Genomic DNA, 21,829 nt, shown 5'->3' on the forward strand with positions numbered 1-21,829 from the left:
TCCCCCCTACCTTTGCACACAGTAAGAGGTGATTTCAGGCTTTCTAAACCACAGAACAGTTTGTGGTCTCCTAGAAAGCAAACAGTTTTAAGCAGCAGTCTGACCTTACTCAGGCACATGGTTTAGGTCCCACGCACGGACCATGGGACCATAAAAGCAATCCAGTGGAGCACGCAGCACACTGCTCTGGAAGACTCATGGCCAAGAGCCATGAACTCCTCTGATCAGTTCTCAGCTCTACCTAGCATAGCACTTCCTACTGCAAACAGCCCTACTGTGCCACAAGGCTTGAACTCTTAGAGCCCAGTTATCTGACACTGTATCTTTGTACTACGGTACAAGAAAGATTAGTTTAACTTACCTCTGCACATCTTATATATGGAGCTTTACACTGTCAGCCTCCAGTAAAAGCTTAAGATACTGCCAGAGCTTTGTAAGACGTATTTTGCTTCCCAAAATCACTTACATGAGAATGTGAAGCCACAGATCTCCTTTCCATTCAGGATGACTTGGTAGCAGCCAATGAATCATGCAGAGGTGTGCCATGTTGCAAAGTTCTCCCTTTCATAACACAATCAAAACAAAAGCTAAGGCCAAAGAGACTAAGATCAGCAGATCCTCCTTTTCTGACTCCCACTTAACCTGACACCATCATGTAATACTTCATCCTTTCACCACTACACAAGCTCCTGAGAAAGTCACCTGGTTTCAGTTACTTGCTAAGGAGATTCTTTGATGATCTGGAGGGCTACCTCTACCTGCCTCCTACCAAGCTCCTTACTGCTAGAAAGATGGACAGCATCAGCTTTCAGCAACATACTACAGGAAAAGAAGGGATGAGAATTATTTCTGAAGTTTCTCATTGACATACCTTGTAATTCAAATAAAAATGCCTAGACATGCTGAAATTAGCAACCAGTAGAGACAAGTTAGGTGAAAGGATCTCTCATGAACTTGGCACATCATTTTGAAAAGTTTATCACCATTGTCAAAGTAAATTAACACATTAACAGTTAAGATGTACAAGTACATGGTAGCATTTCGAAGAACACAGCTGTAAGGGCTCACTTCCCACAGAAGCCTATGTCATACAGAAGTCATACAGTGCTTCTACTGAAAACAGTTTTGATCAATAAGTAATAATTTTTGAAATTCTTGTCTTCCCTTGAGTGGTGGTTGCTGTCTGCACCCATCTGGGAATACAATCAAGTGGTTGGGATAGATTCCTGCAGTACAGTTCTCAAATGGCCCTTTTAAGCAGCTGCAGGTCCACGTAAGTCCAAACCACTGCATTTCTTTGCATTTTTATACTTTTATACATTAACTTGATAGCAAAGGAGAAACTGAAAGCCGACGTGGTAATGATGCATCTCAATGACATACAGCACACGTGTGCATACTTTACACAGCAATACACAGACAGGTAACTAAATGATGAAAAACAAATCACAGTAGAGTAAAATTTAAAAAATGTCCTAAAATGTGCATTTTATTCCATATCATTATACAATGTTTACATACAGGTATACTTTTTAAACTGCTCAAAAGAAAGTGTGAAAAATAAAGTGAGGCGAATATCGATTTATAAATTCCACCCCCTCCCCAAGCTCCACACAAATAAAATACATTTTAAAACAATCTCTTCCAAATTTGTTTTGTCCTGAATTTATTGAATCTTTCATTTCAACATGAAAAATACAATCGAACGAATACTCAAGGTGAAATGTTGACCTACACTTCTGTAATGAGTTGGAAGTACATAATTTAAAACCTTCATAAGCCTTTGCTTTTTGCTGCTGCTTACATAACCTTTGTTTTATTGAATTAGAAGGCACAGAAAGTCCAAATCCTCACAGATGAGTAAAATTCTGATAAAAATAAATTACTATGCTGGACTACTCCTGACTTATCTGGTATCACACAAAAGAAGTTAGTAAAACCTTTTGTTGAAAATAGCACCATTTCCACTTAATCTCTTTTGAATATGTATCATCATTCTTGTTAAAAGTTGTGGTGGCACTTGAGGTGGGACACTTTCAGACAGCCAGGGTCCTTCAAAAGACCAAGCACATCAAATTACTGAACTCTCTACAAAGTGTAGGTAACATTTTGTTGGGAAATGGCACATTTAAACCGTAACTTATTAGCTTAACCCGCATATGGCTTGCCCATTTTGGTGTTTCCCTGACCCCTGCCTGATAATTTAGCTGATGTTCTTGTGACTGTGGTGAAACTAAAATAACGACATGTTTATGGGGCTTCGCGGCAAGCAGGTGTAAAAATAACAAATAATGTGGTTGCTGCTAAGAAGGTTTTCACATGTTGTTTAACTCCAGTAAAGTTTGATCCAGCATCTGATGCATATTAAGGTTTTCTTCTTTGGCATGCGCCACTTTCTCTGTTGTGGGATTAGAAAATCAAAACATGAATAGTAGTTCTTCAGAGGCACTGATTCTCAGAATATGAAGGCATGCAATGATCATTTCTAATCAAGGGTTTATAAGGTAAGAAATGTGCATGCTCATAAATACTGATATCTCCAGACAACTCATCTAGACATAATTCCAAATTAATAGAACAAATGGCAAGCAATGCAAGTTTAGAACTGTTTGCAGGTACATTTGTTAATAAAATGCACTGCCAACAGAAATGAGGTTCTTGCGTGTTCTAGAAGCTCTTTGCTATAGGAAACTGAGACAGTGAATGGATTTTATTTTTTTTAATTAGGGCAAGAAGAAAATGATAGAGTTCTTCGCAGACCCATAACTAAGGTTAATTTATTTCAAAACTTGCAAAGAACAAACAAGAAATTAAAACCAATCTCCCCTTCAGTCAAGTGACTTTTAATAAATGTATTTTTTTCTACAGCCTAAAAAGTTAGTAGTTTTATGTTGCATGCACATTTTTATAGGACTGTCATTTTAACACACTTATATGATACAATAAACAAGCACAGTGTTTTAGAACTGCATCATACCAGAATCCAATAACAGTAACTTCATACTAATGCAAGCATACCTTTAAACTGACCAGGTATTTTCAGGTAGAGCTCTCATTCCTAGCATTTTTTTTCCTTTTTTTTTTTTTTAATCAATAGCTTTTTTATTTTTGAAATTAAATGCAAGACCATTTCATAGTAATGCAAAATTAATGCATTAAAGTCTCCAGATAACAAAACAGCTGTAATTATACTTTGTGTTGGTTCTGAAACATGAATCCTGGTGAACATTTTTCTCTCATCCACTTTCTAGTAAAACTCCCAGGGCCAACTCATGACATCAACAAAGCAGCGGGTCTCTCCACAAGAAAGGCTGCTACTTTCTGGACACTTAGCTAAGTGCTGTTAAGTGTTCACTGAAGTGGAAAGGAGCTATTGCACAACCAAAGTAACAGCATACTGCTCGTCTGAAGGAGGCGTGAATACAGATATACAAAAGCCGCCTCAGAAGGAGCATTTGTGTATTTTTCCAAAATAAGATTAGAATTTAATCCATTAATATACCACAGAATCAACAATCTGAAAAATCAATGTCTATGTTTCTTGCTTATTTCTACATTTACTGATTCATTCTTGAGGAACTTTTGGAAGAAGCCGTTTTTAAATAAGTTAACAACATAGTCACAACAAAGTTTAATCCTCATTCAGTGCCAGCTTTAGTTCATTAGTTAGGCGACTGTTTTGCTCAAGTTGCTGGTAGAGTTGGTCTGTACAGGCAGCAAGCAGGTTAGAAGGAAAAAGGCAGAATGAAGACAGATTAGACAGAGAAAACAGGTAAGTAAGTTAATAAAGAAACTGGTCACACCACAGACAGTTCAGTAACAGAAACATTTTACCTTTGTTTCCTAGAACTCTGGTAATTAAATAGCTACTCCAAGGAACAGCTACTATAACCTGCAAAGGACTTGCTAAAACTCCTATGCAGAGAACAGCTGTGAGACAGGCAAATGGGAATACAAATGGAAGAACAGCAGCTATATTCCTAGAAGAATGAAGTCCTGCTTTAACCTTCATGAACAATGCATGGAAGATTTGTTTTATGAGTGCCAATTTTCTTTGTGCATTTTTCACGATGTGGTGGAACCTCATCCATCAGCTATCAGAATGCAACTGTGTCATAACCAGTTTAACCAACAGCAGGAGAGATGCTGAGAGCATGAACTGCCTGCCCCTAGGTTTGACTCTCATTGTATGCCTTTACTGTGGAATCTGAGAGCCCAAATGGTATTTTTGATGGGTAAACTTATTGTTATCACTGATATTAACACACTTCAATATCTGTAAATTGTCCAGTGGTACTTTATAAAGAGACAACCCCAAAACACTTGGTGAACGTGAAATGGAAGTGGGAAAATCTGCACAGCTTGAATACAGCAAATTGACAAGATGGTTCACTTCCATGGTCAAACAGAACACCCACAGCTATGATGCAACAGTGAATTTAGTGAGTTCTGCAGAAAGAAGTTCTCTGATGGTTTTTGATGATTGTTTTTTCTCTAATTGTCTATATTGGTCTCAATAGTCTAGATTCAAACAGTACTCCTGACCTCTTGATCCCAGATTATTCCACTACGGGAAAAGACTGGTTCTTTTCCACAAGATTCTTAACAGCTTTCACAGAAATCCTCTTCCCCTGTGGGGTTTGGACATAACAGCCCACAGCAATAGCAAAGCTGTTTTTTTGTTCTGTTTTGTTTTTTAAAGCAGTGAGTTACTCCATACAACACACTTGCACTGAGTGGCAGCTCCTGACAACTTCTCCCCACAGCCTAAACTCTGACAGCCAGCTCAGTAAAAGAAGGACACATTTCACAATTCTGTTCTTGGTCCAGTAACAATTGGGTTTTTGTCTCTACTATGAGGATAACATTTGACACTAAGACACACATGGAAAAAACATCGAGACATCATAATAATAAAAATTCTACTTTGGCAAAATGTATTTAGTTGTTATTCAAATACGACAACAGAATTTGAATCACAAACTTGATGCTTACCTTCATCACAGAGAATTAATTAATCTCTTGGTTTGAGGCAGAGACTTCCAGTGTTTCTCAACATCCAAAATGAGACTAAAACCCCAGGTCAAGTGTGGAAATGTTGTGAGCATAAAGTCAGCTCTTGATTACCTGTACACAAGTCTGGCTAGGTTGCAATTTATCACGCAGATAGAGCCAAAGGTCCTGGCTCTGTATGGAGCCACCTTGGGCCAAGCAGTGTGTTTGACTTCTGGTGCACAACCCCTGAAGTTCAGCCTCAGCAGAGCTACCTTTGCACATCACATAGCCCAGGCAAATGAAATGTCAGAGCCAGCTTTGCACTTCTGTCAACCACTTGCGTATGCTACTACCTACACATGGCCAGACCTTGTGGGATGTACGGTCTACTGTACAGGTCAGGTCCAAGGGTGACAGCATGCTGAAGTACAGTGCACTGAGAAACCTGAACAGCTCCATGGAGTTAACATCAGTGTAGCACAGCCAGCTACAGATTCTGTGGGCAGCTACCTGGATATACGCACTTTGCTACCCATTTCTAATCCTCTGTCCAGGCACTCATCACCCCACGGTGCAGATGACTGATGATGCATGTTTGAACAGAAGTTTTTAATTAAATACTGACATTCAGAACAACTGTGAACTTTCCATCTTTTTTTTTTTTTTTTTAATATTACTAGGTTTCTACATTGCGTTTTTCTTTTGTTACTTCTTTAGAAACAACAGTATTGCAAGGAAAAAACATTACTGACAATAAATGAAATTCAACAGATTAAGGGGTTGGAGTTGCTGTAGCACAACATACACTGGTTAAGCTGATAAATGACAGGGCCATGTTCTCCGTGACATTTGCATATGTGAAGTTAACCACATTAGCTTCAGTCATTTTACAAATGCTCATCCAATTATAATTGGTTAACCTTCACACTGAACATTTTATTTTTCAGTTGCAATACACCAAGTGTATTCACTTACTGTATCTTAACTGGTAAGTAATAAGTTATTGAACTCAAGTAACTGTACAACCTGTGATTGCTGATAGGTATCCCAAGAAAGCCACATTTACAAGATAAACTAGAACTCAGCTGTGCTACGTTTGGAGATTACTTAGCCACTGCAACTTAGGAACTTTAGCAATATATGCAGTAACAGGTGTAATCAGAAATCAATTTAGTTTAAACTGATTCACCTGAATGTGAACTGAAAAATAACTTCTCATTGTGAAGAAAATGAAATTAAAATAAATAGGTTAAACTTCCTAGTGGCAAACAGCTACAAAAAACAAGGTGTCGCTATTTAATGTTTCATACTCAACTAGGCACTACCAAATCAACTGAAAGTCAACGTTTAAGCTTTCAAACCTGAAATCAGTGTAGCATTGTACCAGAATCATCACATTATTACGTTAATAATGAGAAGTTTCCTGTTCCAATTTTAAGACATTTCTCATGAGTCTAGAATTCAAACTCTCAAATCTGAGCTAAGTACAAGAGTGAAAATCTACTGAAATCTCTACTGAATTTTCAATCACATCCTGCCACTCAAGAAAAGTCTAATGAAAAAGTAAGCACACAGTATCTTCACTGACCAATCAAGGTGCAAAAGAGGGGAAAACTTTTTGCAGAGTATTTTGAATTTTTGGTATTGCCCCTTTAAATCTCTCAGATTTAAGCTCAAGATCAAACATATTGACATAAAAACGGGAAATCTTCAGCATCAAGCTTGCAGAAAATTTTGGGCTTTAAAGTGAAAAATCTAATGTCAAGGGCTTAACTGCTCTCAGCTACGCTCCCACGACCAAGTGACCTTAAGGCAGTAGTGTTTTTGTAGATTTTGGCCCAACAATAACAACTGAAAAAATTCACATTAAATTTGTCATTTTATCTGCATCATAGTTAGGAAAAGAGTGAGACCATAACTGGTCAGTATTAACCCCAGAATATCACGAATGGTATCCTCATCCCATAGACTCCTGTCGCTGGCTTTGCATTGTCAACAGGCAGGCAAAATTGTTTGTAGAAGAAAAATGGATGCATCAACAAAAATTAAATCCCTAATGGCAAAAAAGTATATTCTTTTTTATTAATAACTGAAATGGCTCTTTAAATAAATAAAAGGCAAGGGGATAGCAACAGGGATACAGCTGGGATGTTTATTTTACATTGAGAGATGTAGAGTTTCTGTACAATAGAGCACAAAAAGCATATTCCGAGACAGGTGCTAGAAGGACAGAGTCAAGTATGCTAGCAGACAGGACAGTGAACCATGAAACATCCAAAAGCTTGGAAAGATGTTTTATCCAACCTGATGAAGATGTCTTTGGAGAAGTGAAGCAAAGAAAATTATCTGCATGAAAAGAAAAAGTGAGATAAGATAGGAAATAAAAAAGCCCAGGAATAAAAAGTCCAAAAAAAGCAGCACACAACAGAATCCAGCATGCCAGGATGACTGCTAGTGAAACACCACACCATGCTGGGATTGGAATGCTACAGCAATTTCCTCATGTACCAGTAGAGGACTGCATTTTAAAGCCTGTTTTCTATATGGAAATATCCCAAATGGATGAAATACTGTAATCTCTGTATACACGGGAGGAAGAAAAAAAGAATCCATTTGTTTGATAAGCCACTGACTAAACTGATGTGCTTGTACATAACAATCAAAGCACAGAAAGCAGTCAATATTAGACCCCTAATAAGTTGCAGAAGACAGGGAGGAAAGTAATGTAGAAATGTGGGGATTAAAAAAAAAAAAGGAATAAATATTTAAAATATGCGTGCACGCAAAATACATATTAAGCCCTGCTCAGAGCTAATGTCTTGCTGGAAGTGCTAGCTTCCAAAAGAAGTTCTAGGACTGGACATCACACCTCACAAGCACTTGAGAAAGCCACAACTCTTCCCATGTCAATTTTACAGGGTTCATGCAAATGAAAGGTATGAGCATGGGAAGGTGGATTTAGCACAGCTGACCTCTGTTCAGAGTTTTACATCAATGCAGGAAGACTCAGTGTGTATGAATCACTGCATGGACTAGTCACAACTTACAAGTGATTGTTTTGTTTTTCTCCCACCTAAAATGATTGTTCTTTTTCTCCTTATAACTAAAGTTGGTTTTACCACAATTTTGGTATTTATAAATTAATTACTACTACTCTCCACAAAATATGCAGAAACAACCTACACTTCAACTGTCACTTTTATGGGTCTAAATCATAAAGTGTTCTTATTTTTCAAACTTGTAACTTAGTGCTATCAGCAGAAAATTTCAGAGCAGTCTAGGATATTTAAGATACACACATTCCACTATTATTAACAGAGCTAAGTCTAAATTCCTTTGAAACTCTTCTAAGAGCTTTACCAGAGCAAAACCGTGAAGGCAAAACACACTCGATGCAACATGTATACTGAGATTATCATCTTTTGGCAAATTCAAAATGATGGGCCTGGTAGGAAATACTTGAACAGAGGTGAACTGAAAGGATAAGTGCAGAGCTACAAAGGGCAACTGCAAGACACAAGGATTGCAGATACATACTGAAAGAGTAAACACAAGCTCATTAGCTCATTGATTAGCTTACAAAATCACCATGAGTATTTACCAGGCTAGGCACAACACTCACCCACACTTTGCCACGGTAAAGAAATTGTTCATGGTATTTTGTACACCTAGTCTCGCTAAAGAAATGCATCTCCCGCTACAGAGGGAGTATGATTTCACAAAGCCGGAACCGCGCAATCAATGAGGGCAGGAAAGCAGGTGCAGGCACAAGCTGGGAAGACATTTACATGGAAGTCATATCGTTGAGAGCGTGGTCGAGCTCCTCGCTGATGGCTTTGTACTTCAGTTTCTGAGCATATAGCTCATCTAACATTCCCCCCAGGGAAAGAAGAGGTGCACGAGGAAATGGAGTGTGATCATGGGATGGAAGATGAAGGCAATGGCATGGGATACCATCCAGAAGCAGGAGAAAAGGGTAAGAATGCACAGAAAGAAGTGTTGCGGCAGACAGGACAACAAAAAAAGAAAATAAAATATTAGGGAAGAGTAAAAAAAAACAACAGTGAGTAGTTTTATATGACAAGTTCATTAACCGCACTGCCAGTGGGACAACCTGTGATATAAACAAGATGAAGGAAACAAAGTGTATATGGGAAGCTAAATCTGTTTCCCTGCCCTAAATTTTTGTTCTAATGCACATTAGGAGGGCACACAGGAATTACAGAAGTCAGTATCAGGGACAGGAGATCTGAAAATGGGTCTCCAGAAAGATGCTAATTTTTCGTTTTTTAGAAAAAAACACACAAAAAAACCTCTGGTTTGGGTGATCTGTCAAGCACTTTTTAAACAGAGAATTTTTGTTCTAAAGACTTAGCTTTTTTTCTCTGCTTCCTGAGTCAGCGACCATAAACTTGCAGCAGCTCCCCAGCTATATTTCATACCCTTTACACCTAAGTCTGACATGCCAAGCAATCAAGCTTATTAAAATCCTAGACTCTATGTAACATCTAAGTAGTGAACTCCATACAACTTTTTATTACCAAACACTGCTGAATTATTTTCTCTGGAGGGAGAAAGCACATTCTACTGCAGTTCTGAAAGATTTATCAAAACCTTAAACCAAACTCCATGAATTTAAATAAGCTGTCCTCCCAAGTATCTATACAATCCATAAGATTTACTGAAAACCAGCAACTGTTCTATGTCACATTCTTAATGTCCTGTGTCATATTCTATGCTACATTCTTAACTATTAGAAACCTAACTCTTCACCACCTTTATAATAAGCTAATGCTACTTATCTAATCATTTACCCTATACATTTATAAAACTCCAAGTAGACGAGTGTGAAGCAGAAAATGAAAGGAGTCTTGAGAACATCAGAGAAAAGGAACAGGCAAGAGCAAAACACTGTTCACCTGAAACATTTAAGTCATCAATATATTTCAACTAGAAAACATTTTAACTTTTTTTTTTTTAAAAAAAAAACCTTTTAAACTAACCATATTTATGTAAGCAGGACAAGTTAGGCAAGTAGAATTGTGTACTAGATAAAACCAGGAGAATAAAAGATCTGTATTTCTTTAGCAAGTAAGGAAAACAAAGACCCATACCTTCTAGATCATCAATGCTCTTCTCCAGCTTGGTTACTGACCTCTCAGCAAATTCAGCACGGGTCTCAGCCTGAAGTCAAGACCAGTACAAACGATTGTAGGGAATACGTATTACTTACAAATAGAAGAAGAACGATTTATATGAGGGAAAAAAGGACAATGAAAGGAATAAGACTAAAAATAATTAAAACAATAAGGCAATGCTCCTTTTTAGGAAAGACATCCAACACCATACCCCAAAATGACATGTTCATCCTTAAAGAATCAAAGTAGTTTTTATATTAAAAGAATCAAAATTTTAGTCAAAGATCCGTTGTAAAGAACAGCTCTAGTTTTACCTCCTTCAGTTTGTCAGTCAGGACTTTAATCTCCTCCTCATATTTGTCTTCTTTCTGTGAGTACTGTAATTAGAAAGAAGATCACTGATATTAGATCAAGCACTCTATGTATATAAAAAATACCACTCTTCTAATAGATCAACTGTGTAAAAGAAATTAATGCGGGTATAACTAAATTCCTCTTACCAGACTGTGGTCATATACAACTTACTTCAAGAGAAAAATTTCCCTGAGTTGTATTCTAGCAGGATACAGCAGAAACTCTGAGTAGAAATTAGTATTACAGTTTAAAGATGAATGGCACTTGGAGAAATTAAAGATTAGCACACAAATGCCATTTTGAGTCATATTATATAAATAATACTAAACCCTGTTAGACTATTTAACAGTAGATATGTTCAAATAATACTAATCTATGTGGAACCTGAAGGAATACAAAGTTCTGATAATAGCCAGATATGAACTGAGTATTAAGTCCAAATGCTTCTACTAACAAATCACAGAATTGTAGGGGTTGGAAGGGACCTCAAGAGATCATCGGGTCCAACCCCTCTGCCAAAAACAGGTTCCCTAGAGCAGGCTGCCTAGGTAGGTGTCCAGACAGGCTTTGAGTATCTCCAGAGAAGGAGACTCCACAACCTCCCTGGGCAGCCTGTAAATGGTCCTGCTGAAGTGCTGCAAAGTGATCACAAAAAAAAGCCAAAGGCCAATCTAAGGGATAGCATAATGAGCACATTCTCACGCAAGTCTCTAGCCTACCTTCTCGGCCTGAGCCTCCAGCGACTTCAGGTTGTTGGTCACAGTTTTCAACTCCTCTTCAAGCTCAGCACATTTGCTGTTATTTCGGAAGGAAGGCAGGAAAGGGGTGGATGGAAGATTCAGTCAAGCAAAGGAAACAGGAGAAAAAAAAGGGGGGAAAGATAGAGAAAAATGAAAACAATTACAGAGCAAAAGAACGGCCTCAAAAGCAGCTGAATCTATCACAGACTGAAAGCAACATTTTACAATGCCAAATTCCATTTTAAGTGTGCATTAAGACGACAACCAGACACAAATTATCTACAGCCTTTGGCTTACACAGAAATATTTACAAAGCATTTACATGTGAGATAGTTCAGCTTCTTTTTGGCTGCATAAGAGATCAGTTTTAAAGGCAAAAATGAACAAATAAACAAAAAAGAGACCAAAGAAAAACACCAAAGCAAGATGCAAAGGGAGCAAAGAGCATAGTGAAGATCTGTTTGTTACTGAGTGAGCTAACTGGCTATGGAAGCTGAAAGACTCGGGTTGCAGTTAAACCTAAAAACTGTTTATTAGTATCAGTACCTTATCCTCTGCAGCCATTAATGCTTTCAAGGTTTGATCCATTATTCTTAACTGTTCTTCCAGCTGTCGGACTTGGCTGTTAGTGAACACATGAAATGCACAAAAGCCATTCACAAAATCAGTGTGCAGGTACAGCATGCAGTGACAAAACACACGCGCACACACATACAAACACATTTACTTTGGTGCTGACCATTTATTTCAACCATTAGAGTAAATGAGCAAAACATAGCTTTGAGCTGAACACAGGGTGTACTGCCAATGTTTCATGCTGTTACAGTTACTGTCTTGTGGCACCTCACAGGCATCTCAGGGACAGTTGAACACTTACCTTTCCGATAGTTCAGCACGTTCCTCAGCTCGCTCCAGGTCACTCTCAATGATCACAAGCTTACGAGCTACCTACAGACAAAAGCAAGTGACATTCATGGATATCCCATTGCTGCAGCCAACAACATCTGTCCGTAGAATCCACAAAGCACGCAGTTGGACCTCTTCCCGTTTTCTGGTTAACATGTGGGTGTCATCATGCGACATCTTCAGCGTTCACTTGGGTCTTTGTTACCTGACCTTTTTCAAGACCTCTTTTTTCTATTCACTGAAAGGCAGCTTTAAAATATTTTTTCTCCCTGTGAGAGAGTCCTTAAGAAACCAGGGAATACTCTCAACCATTTTAGCACAAAGATCTGAGCACAGATGTCCTGCTACCTTGTCCCTGAAGGCATCCAGGTGCCTGCTTTTGTTTCTGCAGCTGCAAACAGTGGTGTTTGCAATCTTTTGCACTTTAATCAGGAAACAAAAACAAAAAGGAATTACAAGAACAGCCTAAAGTGTCTTAGAAACAGATGATCTGTGCCCAAAAACTAACCTCTTCATACTTGCGGTCAGCCTCTTCAGCAATGTGCTTAGCTTCTTTAAGCTGGATCTCTTGGATTTCCATCTTTTCTTCATCCTTCTGGGCTCTATTTTCAATAACTTTCATTCCTCTGAAAGACATGAAAAACAGGAAATGTAAGGTTCAGGGTTTGCCAGTTCATCTCCAGTTCTACTACTACCGGAGTGTGACTTTCAGACAGATGCATTAAGATGAACGAAGCATATCAGATACTTGACTTATCACACCAGAGGTCTAGTCCTGTATATCCACACTTTTGAAGTTTAAAGCAAAAGCAGCATGATTTAGGAAGAAAGAAAAGTTTGTTTGTTTAGCTCTTTCCACACTTTAGCTCTACGCAGAAACTCAATCACTTCACTATCCTTTTTTATTTAAAATTCCAGGACAACTGTTCTCAAGAAAGGTAAATAAGGGATCTTGCTACTGAAGACCTAATATGACTAAAGACATCCGTGTTTCTACACTCACTGTGAGATAGCATGCTCCAACCCCTGCAGGATTGACAGACATCATGTTTACGGAAAAACAGATTCAGATTCCCATGAGCTTTCCTACATCAGAGTCCTAAAGCACTGAAGTTCACTGTGCTCTGCACAAGCAAATTTTAATGCCTCCATAATAGGAAATATTGTGTTACCCCTTCCATACATGTTTGACCCAAATTTTCTTAACTATTTCACAATGCACAGTATGCATTTTCTTTTCAACAGGCTGTGCTGTTAGCAAGGTAGAAACAAATATGCAGAATACTTGGGATTCCTTCCCAAAAGGTACTATCACAGTTATAAAATGTAATTTGCATTAGTGAAAGATGGGCTCTACCAAAGCCAACAAATCTTGAGTTCCTAACTCATATTAGGAACATCTGGAAATCCGAGCCTAAATGTGACAGAATTAATGGGATCTCTCTCTACTTTTTTCACCTACGTGTATAAATCCTAACAACAGGAGAATCAAAGCCTCTTCCAGCACTTTGCTATTTCCCTGTGGGATTTTCTATCCACAATGAAATTAAGAATCACATAGCAGCACAAGAGTAATGTTATCTTTACAACTGAAACACAAGTAAGAATTCAAGCCCATACATTTCAGACATCCTTACAGACAAACTGTGACTGAAGTCCACGTGACTGTAGTCCAAAGACAGAGTGGATTACATGTGTGCAGAGACATAGGAGTGGTTTAATGTATTTCCCTAGCCCACACCCTGTCAACTACCACCTTCGTCATAAGGGTAATCCAGCTAATAGGAGTGGATCCACCCACCTTTCACTCTCATCTGCAGCCTTCTCAGCCTCCTCAAGCTTCTGCAGGGCAGTAGCCAAGCGCTCCTGAGCCCGATCCAACTCTTCCTCAACCAGCTGGATGCGTCTGTTCAGAGAAGCTACTTCGCTCTCAGCCTAAGCACAGAAAGAACAGAAATTAGTTCATGATAAGACACACATCACCTTTTTCAAAAGATTACACCACGTACCTGCTAGTGCCATTTAACAGCGCTTTTGTAATTTCTGACTTCATCCACTAAAAAGCCCATGTAACGATGTATATGCCCTCATTGAATTATGAAGTTATTGCTTCCTTTACACAAGGCACATTAAGGACCATACAACGTGTACTAGAAAGAACAGGACTAGAAGAATTATGCATTGTTCCCTAAACATGTTACCTTATTTGCAGATGTGAACCAATTGCCTTTCTTCCCTTCTAGGAGATCAACACAAACTATCACAATCCTTCCATGTTATCCCAAATCTTTTACCTATGCCCTTTTGCCATATTTTGCAATAAATATTGCCCCAATGTTTCCTTCAATTCCATAAAAAGAGCTCAAAGTAAACATGCAAAAATACACCTGGATCAATATCTGCAATGAGACAGCTCCTACAGAGATGGGATGAGAACATTTAAGTGCTTGAATATTCACAAGTTTTGCTTATAGGCAAGCTATTCAAGAGCTGACAAAGAAGGCAACGGCAAAGGTTACATTTTGTAAGGACCCAGATACAGGCAACAATTGCTTAAAATATTATTTTTCCCCTCCAAACTGTCATCCTCAGATTTCCCCCAGATTTGCCTCTCTTCCATTACCTATTTGCTTAATCTTATGTACAACACAATTTATCTGCCTCCTATCATTACAAGCTTTTACTTCTAACATATTGAAACCCAAACTTGTATAAGTTGTAGAATAAGTTCTATAACAACCTTCCCATAATAACCTCATTATTAAACTCAATTTCTTTCAAAATAAACAAAACATACAAGGTCACCATTATTCCAATAAGTTAATTACTTCCAAGAACAGCAGTTACTCTTAACTAGTACTGAAAATATTCTTGCCATACGTGACGACAAACAAATTTTAATTTCTAGCAGGGAAAAAAAGAAAAGAAAGCTATCATACCAAAAGTACCAGTGCTTTTTCTTTAACTAAAAATTTAAGAACTGTTGTTTGTTGCTTTTACTACTCTGAGGCAGTTAGATACAGCTGGCCACAGCCTGAATTTTGTTGTGAGTAACACAAGAACAACTTATACAACAGCCAAGTAAACGGCATCTGACATAACAGTAACACTGCTACTTGAAACACTGGAAGTAACGCAAACATCTGGGAAGCAAATCTGTATTTGAACATTAATGAGTGTTGGCAGTGAGTATACCGTACCAGGAGTAGAAGAGACTAGATCCTTACATTTCCACATTAGCCCCCCCTCAGAAATCTTCACCTAGCTATGTAACCAACAGTGGGACTCCAAACCTGCAATTTGCCAACTTTGAACAGTAAAAAATTGAACTTTTTTAGAAACAAAGCAGCTTTGGGAGTGGTGGAAATACACGTTCTTTCAGAAACATCACCCTTGGGAAATCTGTAATGCTACAAGTTAATTATTATCATGTCAAGACTCCTCATCCTGATAAGAGCGTATAATACGCTTAGAAAACAGAGAGTGACTAAAGTTCAAGTTTTTACTTCCTGCTCCACCACCAGCAACTCAATGAGGTTTCACCAACGTTGCAGCCTTATATGGCCCAAGTCACGCAGCGGAGCAGGACTTCTCCCTTATATGGTGAGGAAGGAAAAACCCCAGTGACATTAGGGGCACTCCCACGGCAAACAGGCAAACACAACCTTCTGCATTTTTGACGCTGCACTTAGACACCGCATATTTTCACAATGAGAGATGCCATGGATAGGTTACAACTGAGCGTTAATTATCACTGCCGTAAGAAAGACTTTTCCAGCTAATCATATAATTGAAGAAGGAAAACTGCATTATGAAAATGCAGTTACTAACAGCCCCACGAGATGCACGCACACAACCAAAGGGACTCTTTCTAAAGGCAATGCCTGCTTGTCACAGACTCCAAACTTTTAACAATCTGGTTTAACAGTCAAAAGCTGTAAGCTGCAATACGCTTTGGCCACTGCTTTAGCTTTTTCATTGTTTGCGTATCTGTACCTTGCACAGGAAAAGAAAAAAAAAAACAAAACCTTGAGCTGGTCACATGCTATACACATAAGGCAATACACTAAGCGAAGGGTCAAGTTCACACCTCAGCTTGCTTGCTGCAGCATTCTCAAAGCTTCCCTCCTCAATCATGCAGCAAAAATTAGAAAAAAAAAAACTGTGCCTGGTTGGCATTAGGGAAGAGGCACAGGTCTTTGTGTGCCTGGGAGTTCAGTTTTCTGGGTTTATTCACCAAAACGCTGATCCCCTCCAAACAAAAACGTAAGTACCAGGCAAACACGCTCTGCACAATTCCACATTATCTCCAGGAAACAGACAAACACTACCCTTTCGGATGGTAACTCTAAGCCTTGCCCTGTGGCCAAGCTCTAATGGCACGACTTAACCAGCAGGCTCTAATTGCTCCTCCAGTGCTCTTCCTTCCGCCACCAAAGGTATCACCAAAACTTCCCATTTTTAGTGACACTGTAACTAACTTTAATATCCTTGTTTAGAACTGTGTGTGTTGTTGAGTAGGAAAATGGGTGGCCTTTACCCAGAGGAAATAAAAGCTTAGAAAACAAATGCAATCGTTTTTAAAACAGAAACCCTTAGAAGACAAGTTACTGACTGTGACATGATCTCTCTCTCAAAAAAAAAAAACAAACACCAGGTATGTGAAATGACTTGCAAGAATGAAGCAGCCACCCACCTGTAAGGAGCCGTACTGAACTCCTTTGGAAGGCCAGCTTGAAGGGATCAGAAGGCTTACTACCGCTACCTATCTTATAAGTTTGCTGCCCAGAATGTGCAGAAAGCCCCACATTAGATGCAAATACAATAATCACCGCTTTTACACTGCGATAAACTATGTGTGTAAAAAAATCTTATTTTGCATCACTTTCAAGCAACCAGCAGACACTGCCAGAAATGACGCTCTACGTTTTACAAAAAGAAAAAATAAGTTACAGCTGCTAGGAGCTCCCAAGGTCAGTAGCAAGGCAAACAACAGCACTATCAGTTTTTTGCTGCAACTACCACCCATAACCACATCTCCCTGCTACACAAATCTGTGCTGCTTACACCTGACCTTGTCCCTGCCTAAAACCGTGCAGACCACTCCCTTCCACTCTCAGCTATTGTTTTTGGTGTGCTAAACATACTGCAGATGCTCTAGTGCAGATGCATAGTGACAGGGACCAGCTAATCACATCGTTGGGGTGTTTTCACATACTGTGGCTAAGCAGTCAGCTGCTGCCACCTCCGCTTTGCTCCCAGGTTCGTGAGCCCTTCGCAGCCAAGACGCTTACCTCCCCGGTGAGTTAAGCTGGATGGGATGCACAGCCAACGAGCAGCTGCAAAAACCCAAAAGCTTGCTTGGAACCTAGTGTGGATCACCCGATCTCAGATCTCTCCCCTAAATTCGACCTCGTTCTACCTCGACATCTTGTGACGTGCCCGCAGCGGTCCCCTCGGACGCTGCAGCCTCCCCCGCCGAGCCGCAGGCCGGAGCGGGGCCGCCCGGGAGCGCAGCGCCCCGCCGCCCACCTGCAGCCTCGGGGAGGGCCGGCCTCAGCCCCAGGTGACCATTTTGTCGGCGGCGAGGCGAGCGGCCGAGGCCGGGCTGGGGGGGAGGACGCGCACCCCCCCGACCCCTACCTCCTCCCGCAGGGCCCGCTCCTGGTCCACCTCCCGCTGCAGCCGCCCCGCCCGCTCCTCGGCGGCGTCCGCCTGCTCCTGCAGGCTCCGGATCTTTCTCCGCACGGCCTCAAGCGAGCTCATCGCCGCCATGCCCGGCCTCGCCTCGCCGCGCCGCGCCGCCTCCCTCCCTGCAGCCTCCGCCCCAGCCCCGGAAGTCTCCCGGTGCGCAGCGCAACGCAGCGAGCACCGGGGCGGGGCTGGGGGCGGTGGAGCCCCGCGCGGAGGCCCTGAGGCTGAGGCCGAGGCCACCGCGGCGAAGGCTCCGCGTCCAGGTGGGCGCCCCGGGGCTGCGCGGGGCGGCGGCGCCCCCTGGCGGTGCGGGGCGAGACCGCTCCCTTCCCCCTGCCTGGCCTCGGGGCTGGGGCCTCGCCGCCCGCACGGGCTCCCCTGCTGCTGCGCGGCATGCGGCGGCTCTCCGCAGGGAGGCACGGAGGCACGCCGGGGAGGCTTCCTCGCCCCCGCTGTGTTTCCACTGCAGGCAGCCGGCGCTCCCTCCCCTGCCCTGTCTTTTTCCTCTCTCTCCACACTTGTCGAGTGAATACTGGACCAGCTGCCGTGCCCCGAAGTACTCCGCATCGCCGAAAAAGCAAGACATCCTTAAACTGTCAGGCGTATTCCACGCATACCATTAAACACGGCATTCATCTCGATGAAAACAAGCCAGACGCTCTACCTACCCTCCGCCCGAGGGATGACTGCAAATACAATTGCCCTCAACGAGCTTCCAAACGCTGTTTTCCTGCGAAGGCAAATAGCCCTGGGATTGGTTAGGGAGATACTCTTTTCCAAGAGGGAATCTAGTAGCATTTCTCTTGCCTTCATCCTAGGCGAGCTATTTCCAAATAGTCTGCATACTTTTCCTTATAAGGAATATCTCCCCTGGATCTATATGCGGTTCCTTTGAACAAGTTAAATAAACGTCCTGCTAGGAAGCTGCCTCTCATCTATGCAGCCATACACAGAAGAAGAAAGACATCTGATCCCCATTACACGCAAAATCCCTCTCCCCCATTCCTATGCACACTTATGTTTGTCGAGTTCTCTGTCAAAGCTACACAACTTAATTGCTGTACTGAAATTAAACCTTTCTTTGTGGTCTCTTCTTTTTAAAAGTAAAATAGCATAAAAGCATGTTGCCTTTCATGTAAAGTCGGCTTGAGTAACATTTCCCTTTCTAAAAGTATCCTTCCACCACTATGCTTGCTTCATCTGTGGCAACTTGTCTTCTTATTATGGCTTTGAGGTTAATTTTAAAAGCTGTGTTATAGGAAAAGGATGGTCATCGCTTTGGAAGTACTATGCTTTTGCCTAATCCTGTAATTCAGACCCAAGGTGTACTCAGAGAGAACTGGATTGTACAGCAGCAGCCATAGTGATCTGGACCGTAGCTGCAGAAACAGTAAATGCACAGTTCCGTGCATGTAATACATTAAATGCATGTCAGGGGCAGACAGGTGGGTGGGATGAGGGCCTGGGAGGGCCATGCGCTCTTGCATTATTACCATATAAAGTGCTGAGCTATATATATCCCCCAGCTTGCTCCCAGGATCCCTGTCCTCTGAACTGCAAACCTTGCAAGTATCATCTTCCAGGGAGTTTTCACTCTTGCAGGACTGAACTTTTCTTTGACAAGTAAAATCATCTCAGGGATTTCCAGGAAGAAAAACTAGGAGAAGACCTTTTATCTCAGGGATCAGTGAGTGAGCCAACTAGTATCTAGCACCAGCTCTAACGCAAGGGTGCCTAGGAACAGCTCTCTTGCAGACAGAACTAGCAGCCCTTGCTCTTCTGCATCTGTGGGGTCTGTATGATGTGCTCTTCTTGGATGTCCCTCTCCCAGATCTAGTGGCTATTAGCTCTCAGATTCTGTTCCACTTACTACCAAGGTAACGTCGTTCGAACTCAAGCCATTTTCCCCAACATCTCAATTGACAATCCACAGGATATGGAACAGCAAATACACATGAAAAGCACGTGCTGAGTGAGCAGCAACCCAACCAAATGCCTCTGAGAGTGTGCAAACCTCATGCAAGGAGGCAGTGCTGTGACTCCCACCTCCCTACCCAGGAGGTGCTTGGACCCTGCCTTCAGCAAGGCTTCAGAGCACTGCCTGGTAGGAGTCCTGGCCAGCCTGTGCAGCGGGGCTGTGTGGTCTCTGTATCTGGGTGGTGGTGAAAGGGATGGGGGTAACTTACATCTGTGGCCTTTTTGTCAGCCAGTTCCAACTTTTCCTGTGCATCTTTAAGGGACTCGGAGTATTTGTCGAGCTCATCCTCAGTGCCCTTCAGCTTCTTTTGCAGAGCCACCAGCTCGTCCTCCAGCTGTGATTTGGGTGGAAAGTGGTGGAGAGGGGAGGGCGGGCAGGAAAAGGTGCAGCAGGCAACGTGATCGTGCAAAGGGAGAAGTGCGAGTGCAGAAGAGACAGAAAAGGACAGACGGACAGAGAGAGAGAGAAGGAGAAACAGTTAGATTCTCTTTGCTTACGGCAAGGGCACAATACCTTGGCAGCATTCTCCTCTGCGGAGAGGAGGCTATCCTCAGACTTGTGTAGCTCTTCCAGCACTTGGTCCCTCGTATCCTCCGTCACACGCAATTGCTTTTCCAATTGCACAATGTCATCCTCTAACTAGGTGCACAAGAGAAATACAATGCACAAATACATTTTTCCCTGGGCTCTGAAAAGGAGGAAGGTCATTTTAAAATCCCTTTCCTCTCCTCTGGCCTCCTTCAGGATCTCCAAGAAACTTACAACCACCATGCCCCCCCCTCTCTCAAACTAATAAAGCCCCATGTGTGAAGGAGGGGGTTTGGAGCGGGCCAGGAAAATGGGGCACACAGCCGGAGATGGGGGGAGCAGCCGAAATTGGACAAGTCTGCTGGGTGGTACGGGGGGGGGGATACAAACCCAGCTTTAACGTCTCCTTCATCACGTTGCAGCACGTCTGTCCCTTGCTAACCCGCTGCTCAAGGCAGCGGCTCCCAGCCAAGCCACTGTGACAAAAGCACAGAGGCCATGCAGCTGTCCCAGGGTGTGGGGACACCACCTCCTTCCTGCTGGGCCCCCAGAAACCTCCAGCCATGGGGAAAAACCCTCTTTAAGAGGGCTTCATTAGTTCAACCAGTTCTGCAGGGAAGGAGATGGGGGGAAGGGGGGGGGGGGGGTCAGCAAGGTACTTATAAATAAGAAATCAGAGAGAAATAGTCTGGAAAAACTTGTGCCCCGGCGCCAGCCACGCCAGGGCCCTCGGTGCAGACCTGCTTGCTCCTCTCCTCTGCTGCCTTCTTGTCCGCTTCGGCTTGCTCGGCTCTGTCCAAGGCATTCTCCTTGTCCAGTTTAAGCATCTGCATCTTCTTCTTGATGGCATCCATGGTGGCGGTGGGCTAGGGCGCGTCCCCGCGTGAAGTGCACCCGAAAGGAAAGCTGGAGCAGCACCGGGACGGGTGGGAGCCGAGCGGGAGCCCGAGGCCGAGCAGTGCCAGACGCGGCCCCGCGGAGCTGCCGGCGGGCGGCGGGGCCGGGCGGTGCGGGCCGGGGCGGCGGCAGAGTGCGAGCGGCGGGCAGGGAGCGCCTCCCAGATATGTACTTTCCCAGGGGGCCGACTGCATTCCTCAAGACATCCAATACTTTTTTGGAAAGGGCTTTTTTTTTTTTCCCCTCCCTCCTTCCCTCCCTCCCTCCCTCCCCCGCCCGTCCCTACCCCTTTCCCTCGGCCCGCTCCCCCCGGCCGGGCGCGGAGGCTGGCCGCTCCCACTCGCTGCCGCCGGCCCCTTGGCCCTGGATGTGCCTATATTTGGGGCGAGGGAAGGCGGGGAGCCGTCCCTTCCCTTTCTAAATAGGCAGCACGGGCCGCTTCGAGGCTGCTCCTGGCAGGGAAGGGAAAAAAAAAAAAGGGGAAAAAAAAGAGCAGCAGCTCGGGGAACGGGGTGAGAGCCGGCTGCTGAGGGCCGGGCAGAGCAGCTGGGTGCCAGCGCTGGGGACGAGGCTGGTTTGCGCTCAGCTGCGCAGTAAGG

The 21,829-nt window shown here is 42.6% G+C and overlaps 1 protein-coding gene and 1 long non-coding RNA gene across 2 annotated transcripts; both read right to left on the reverse strand.

The window, feature by feature from the left end:
• Window positions 1–962: 962 nt before the first annotated feature.
• On the reverse strand, window positions 963–21,383 carry TPM1 (tropomyosin 1). The gene is given in 10 exon segments (XM_067003882.1): window positions 963–2,398; window positions 10,110–10,179; window positions 10,448–10,510; window positions 11,207–11,282; window positions 12,105–12,175; window positions 12,642–12,759; window positions 13,935–14,068; window positions 20,014–20,270; window positions 20,273–20,444; window positions 21,074–21,383. Coding segments are annotated over 10 exon segments (1,158 nt in total). The 5' UTR covers window positions 21,188–21,383; the 3' UTR covers window positions 963–2,315.
• Window positions 7,134–8,777, reverse strand: LOC136791706 (uncharacterized). The gene is made up of 2 exons (XR_010834252.1): window positions 8,618–8,777; window positions 7,134–7,341 (listed from the first exon to the last, which is right to left on the reverse strand). It is a non-coding gene; the product is annotated as an uncharacterized lncRNA (long non-coding RNA).
• Window positions 21,384–21,829: the final 446 nt, after the last annotated feature.

Source organism: Anser cygnoides, chromosome 11 (assembly GCF_040182565.1).
Source record: "Anser cygnoides isolate HZ-2024a breed goose chromosome 11, Taihu_goose_T2T_genome, whole genome shotgun sequence".
Taxonomy (NCBI): Eukaryota; Metazoa; Chordata; class Aves; order Anseriformes; family Anatidae; genus Anser; species Anser cygnoides.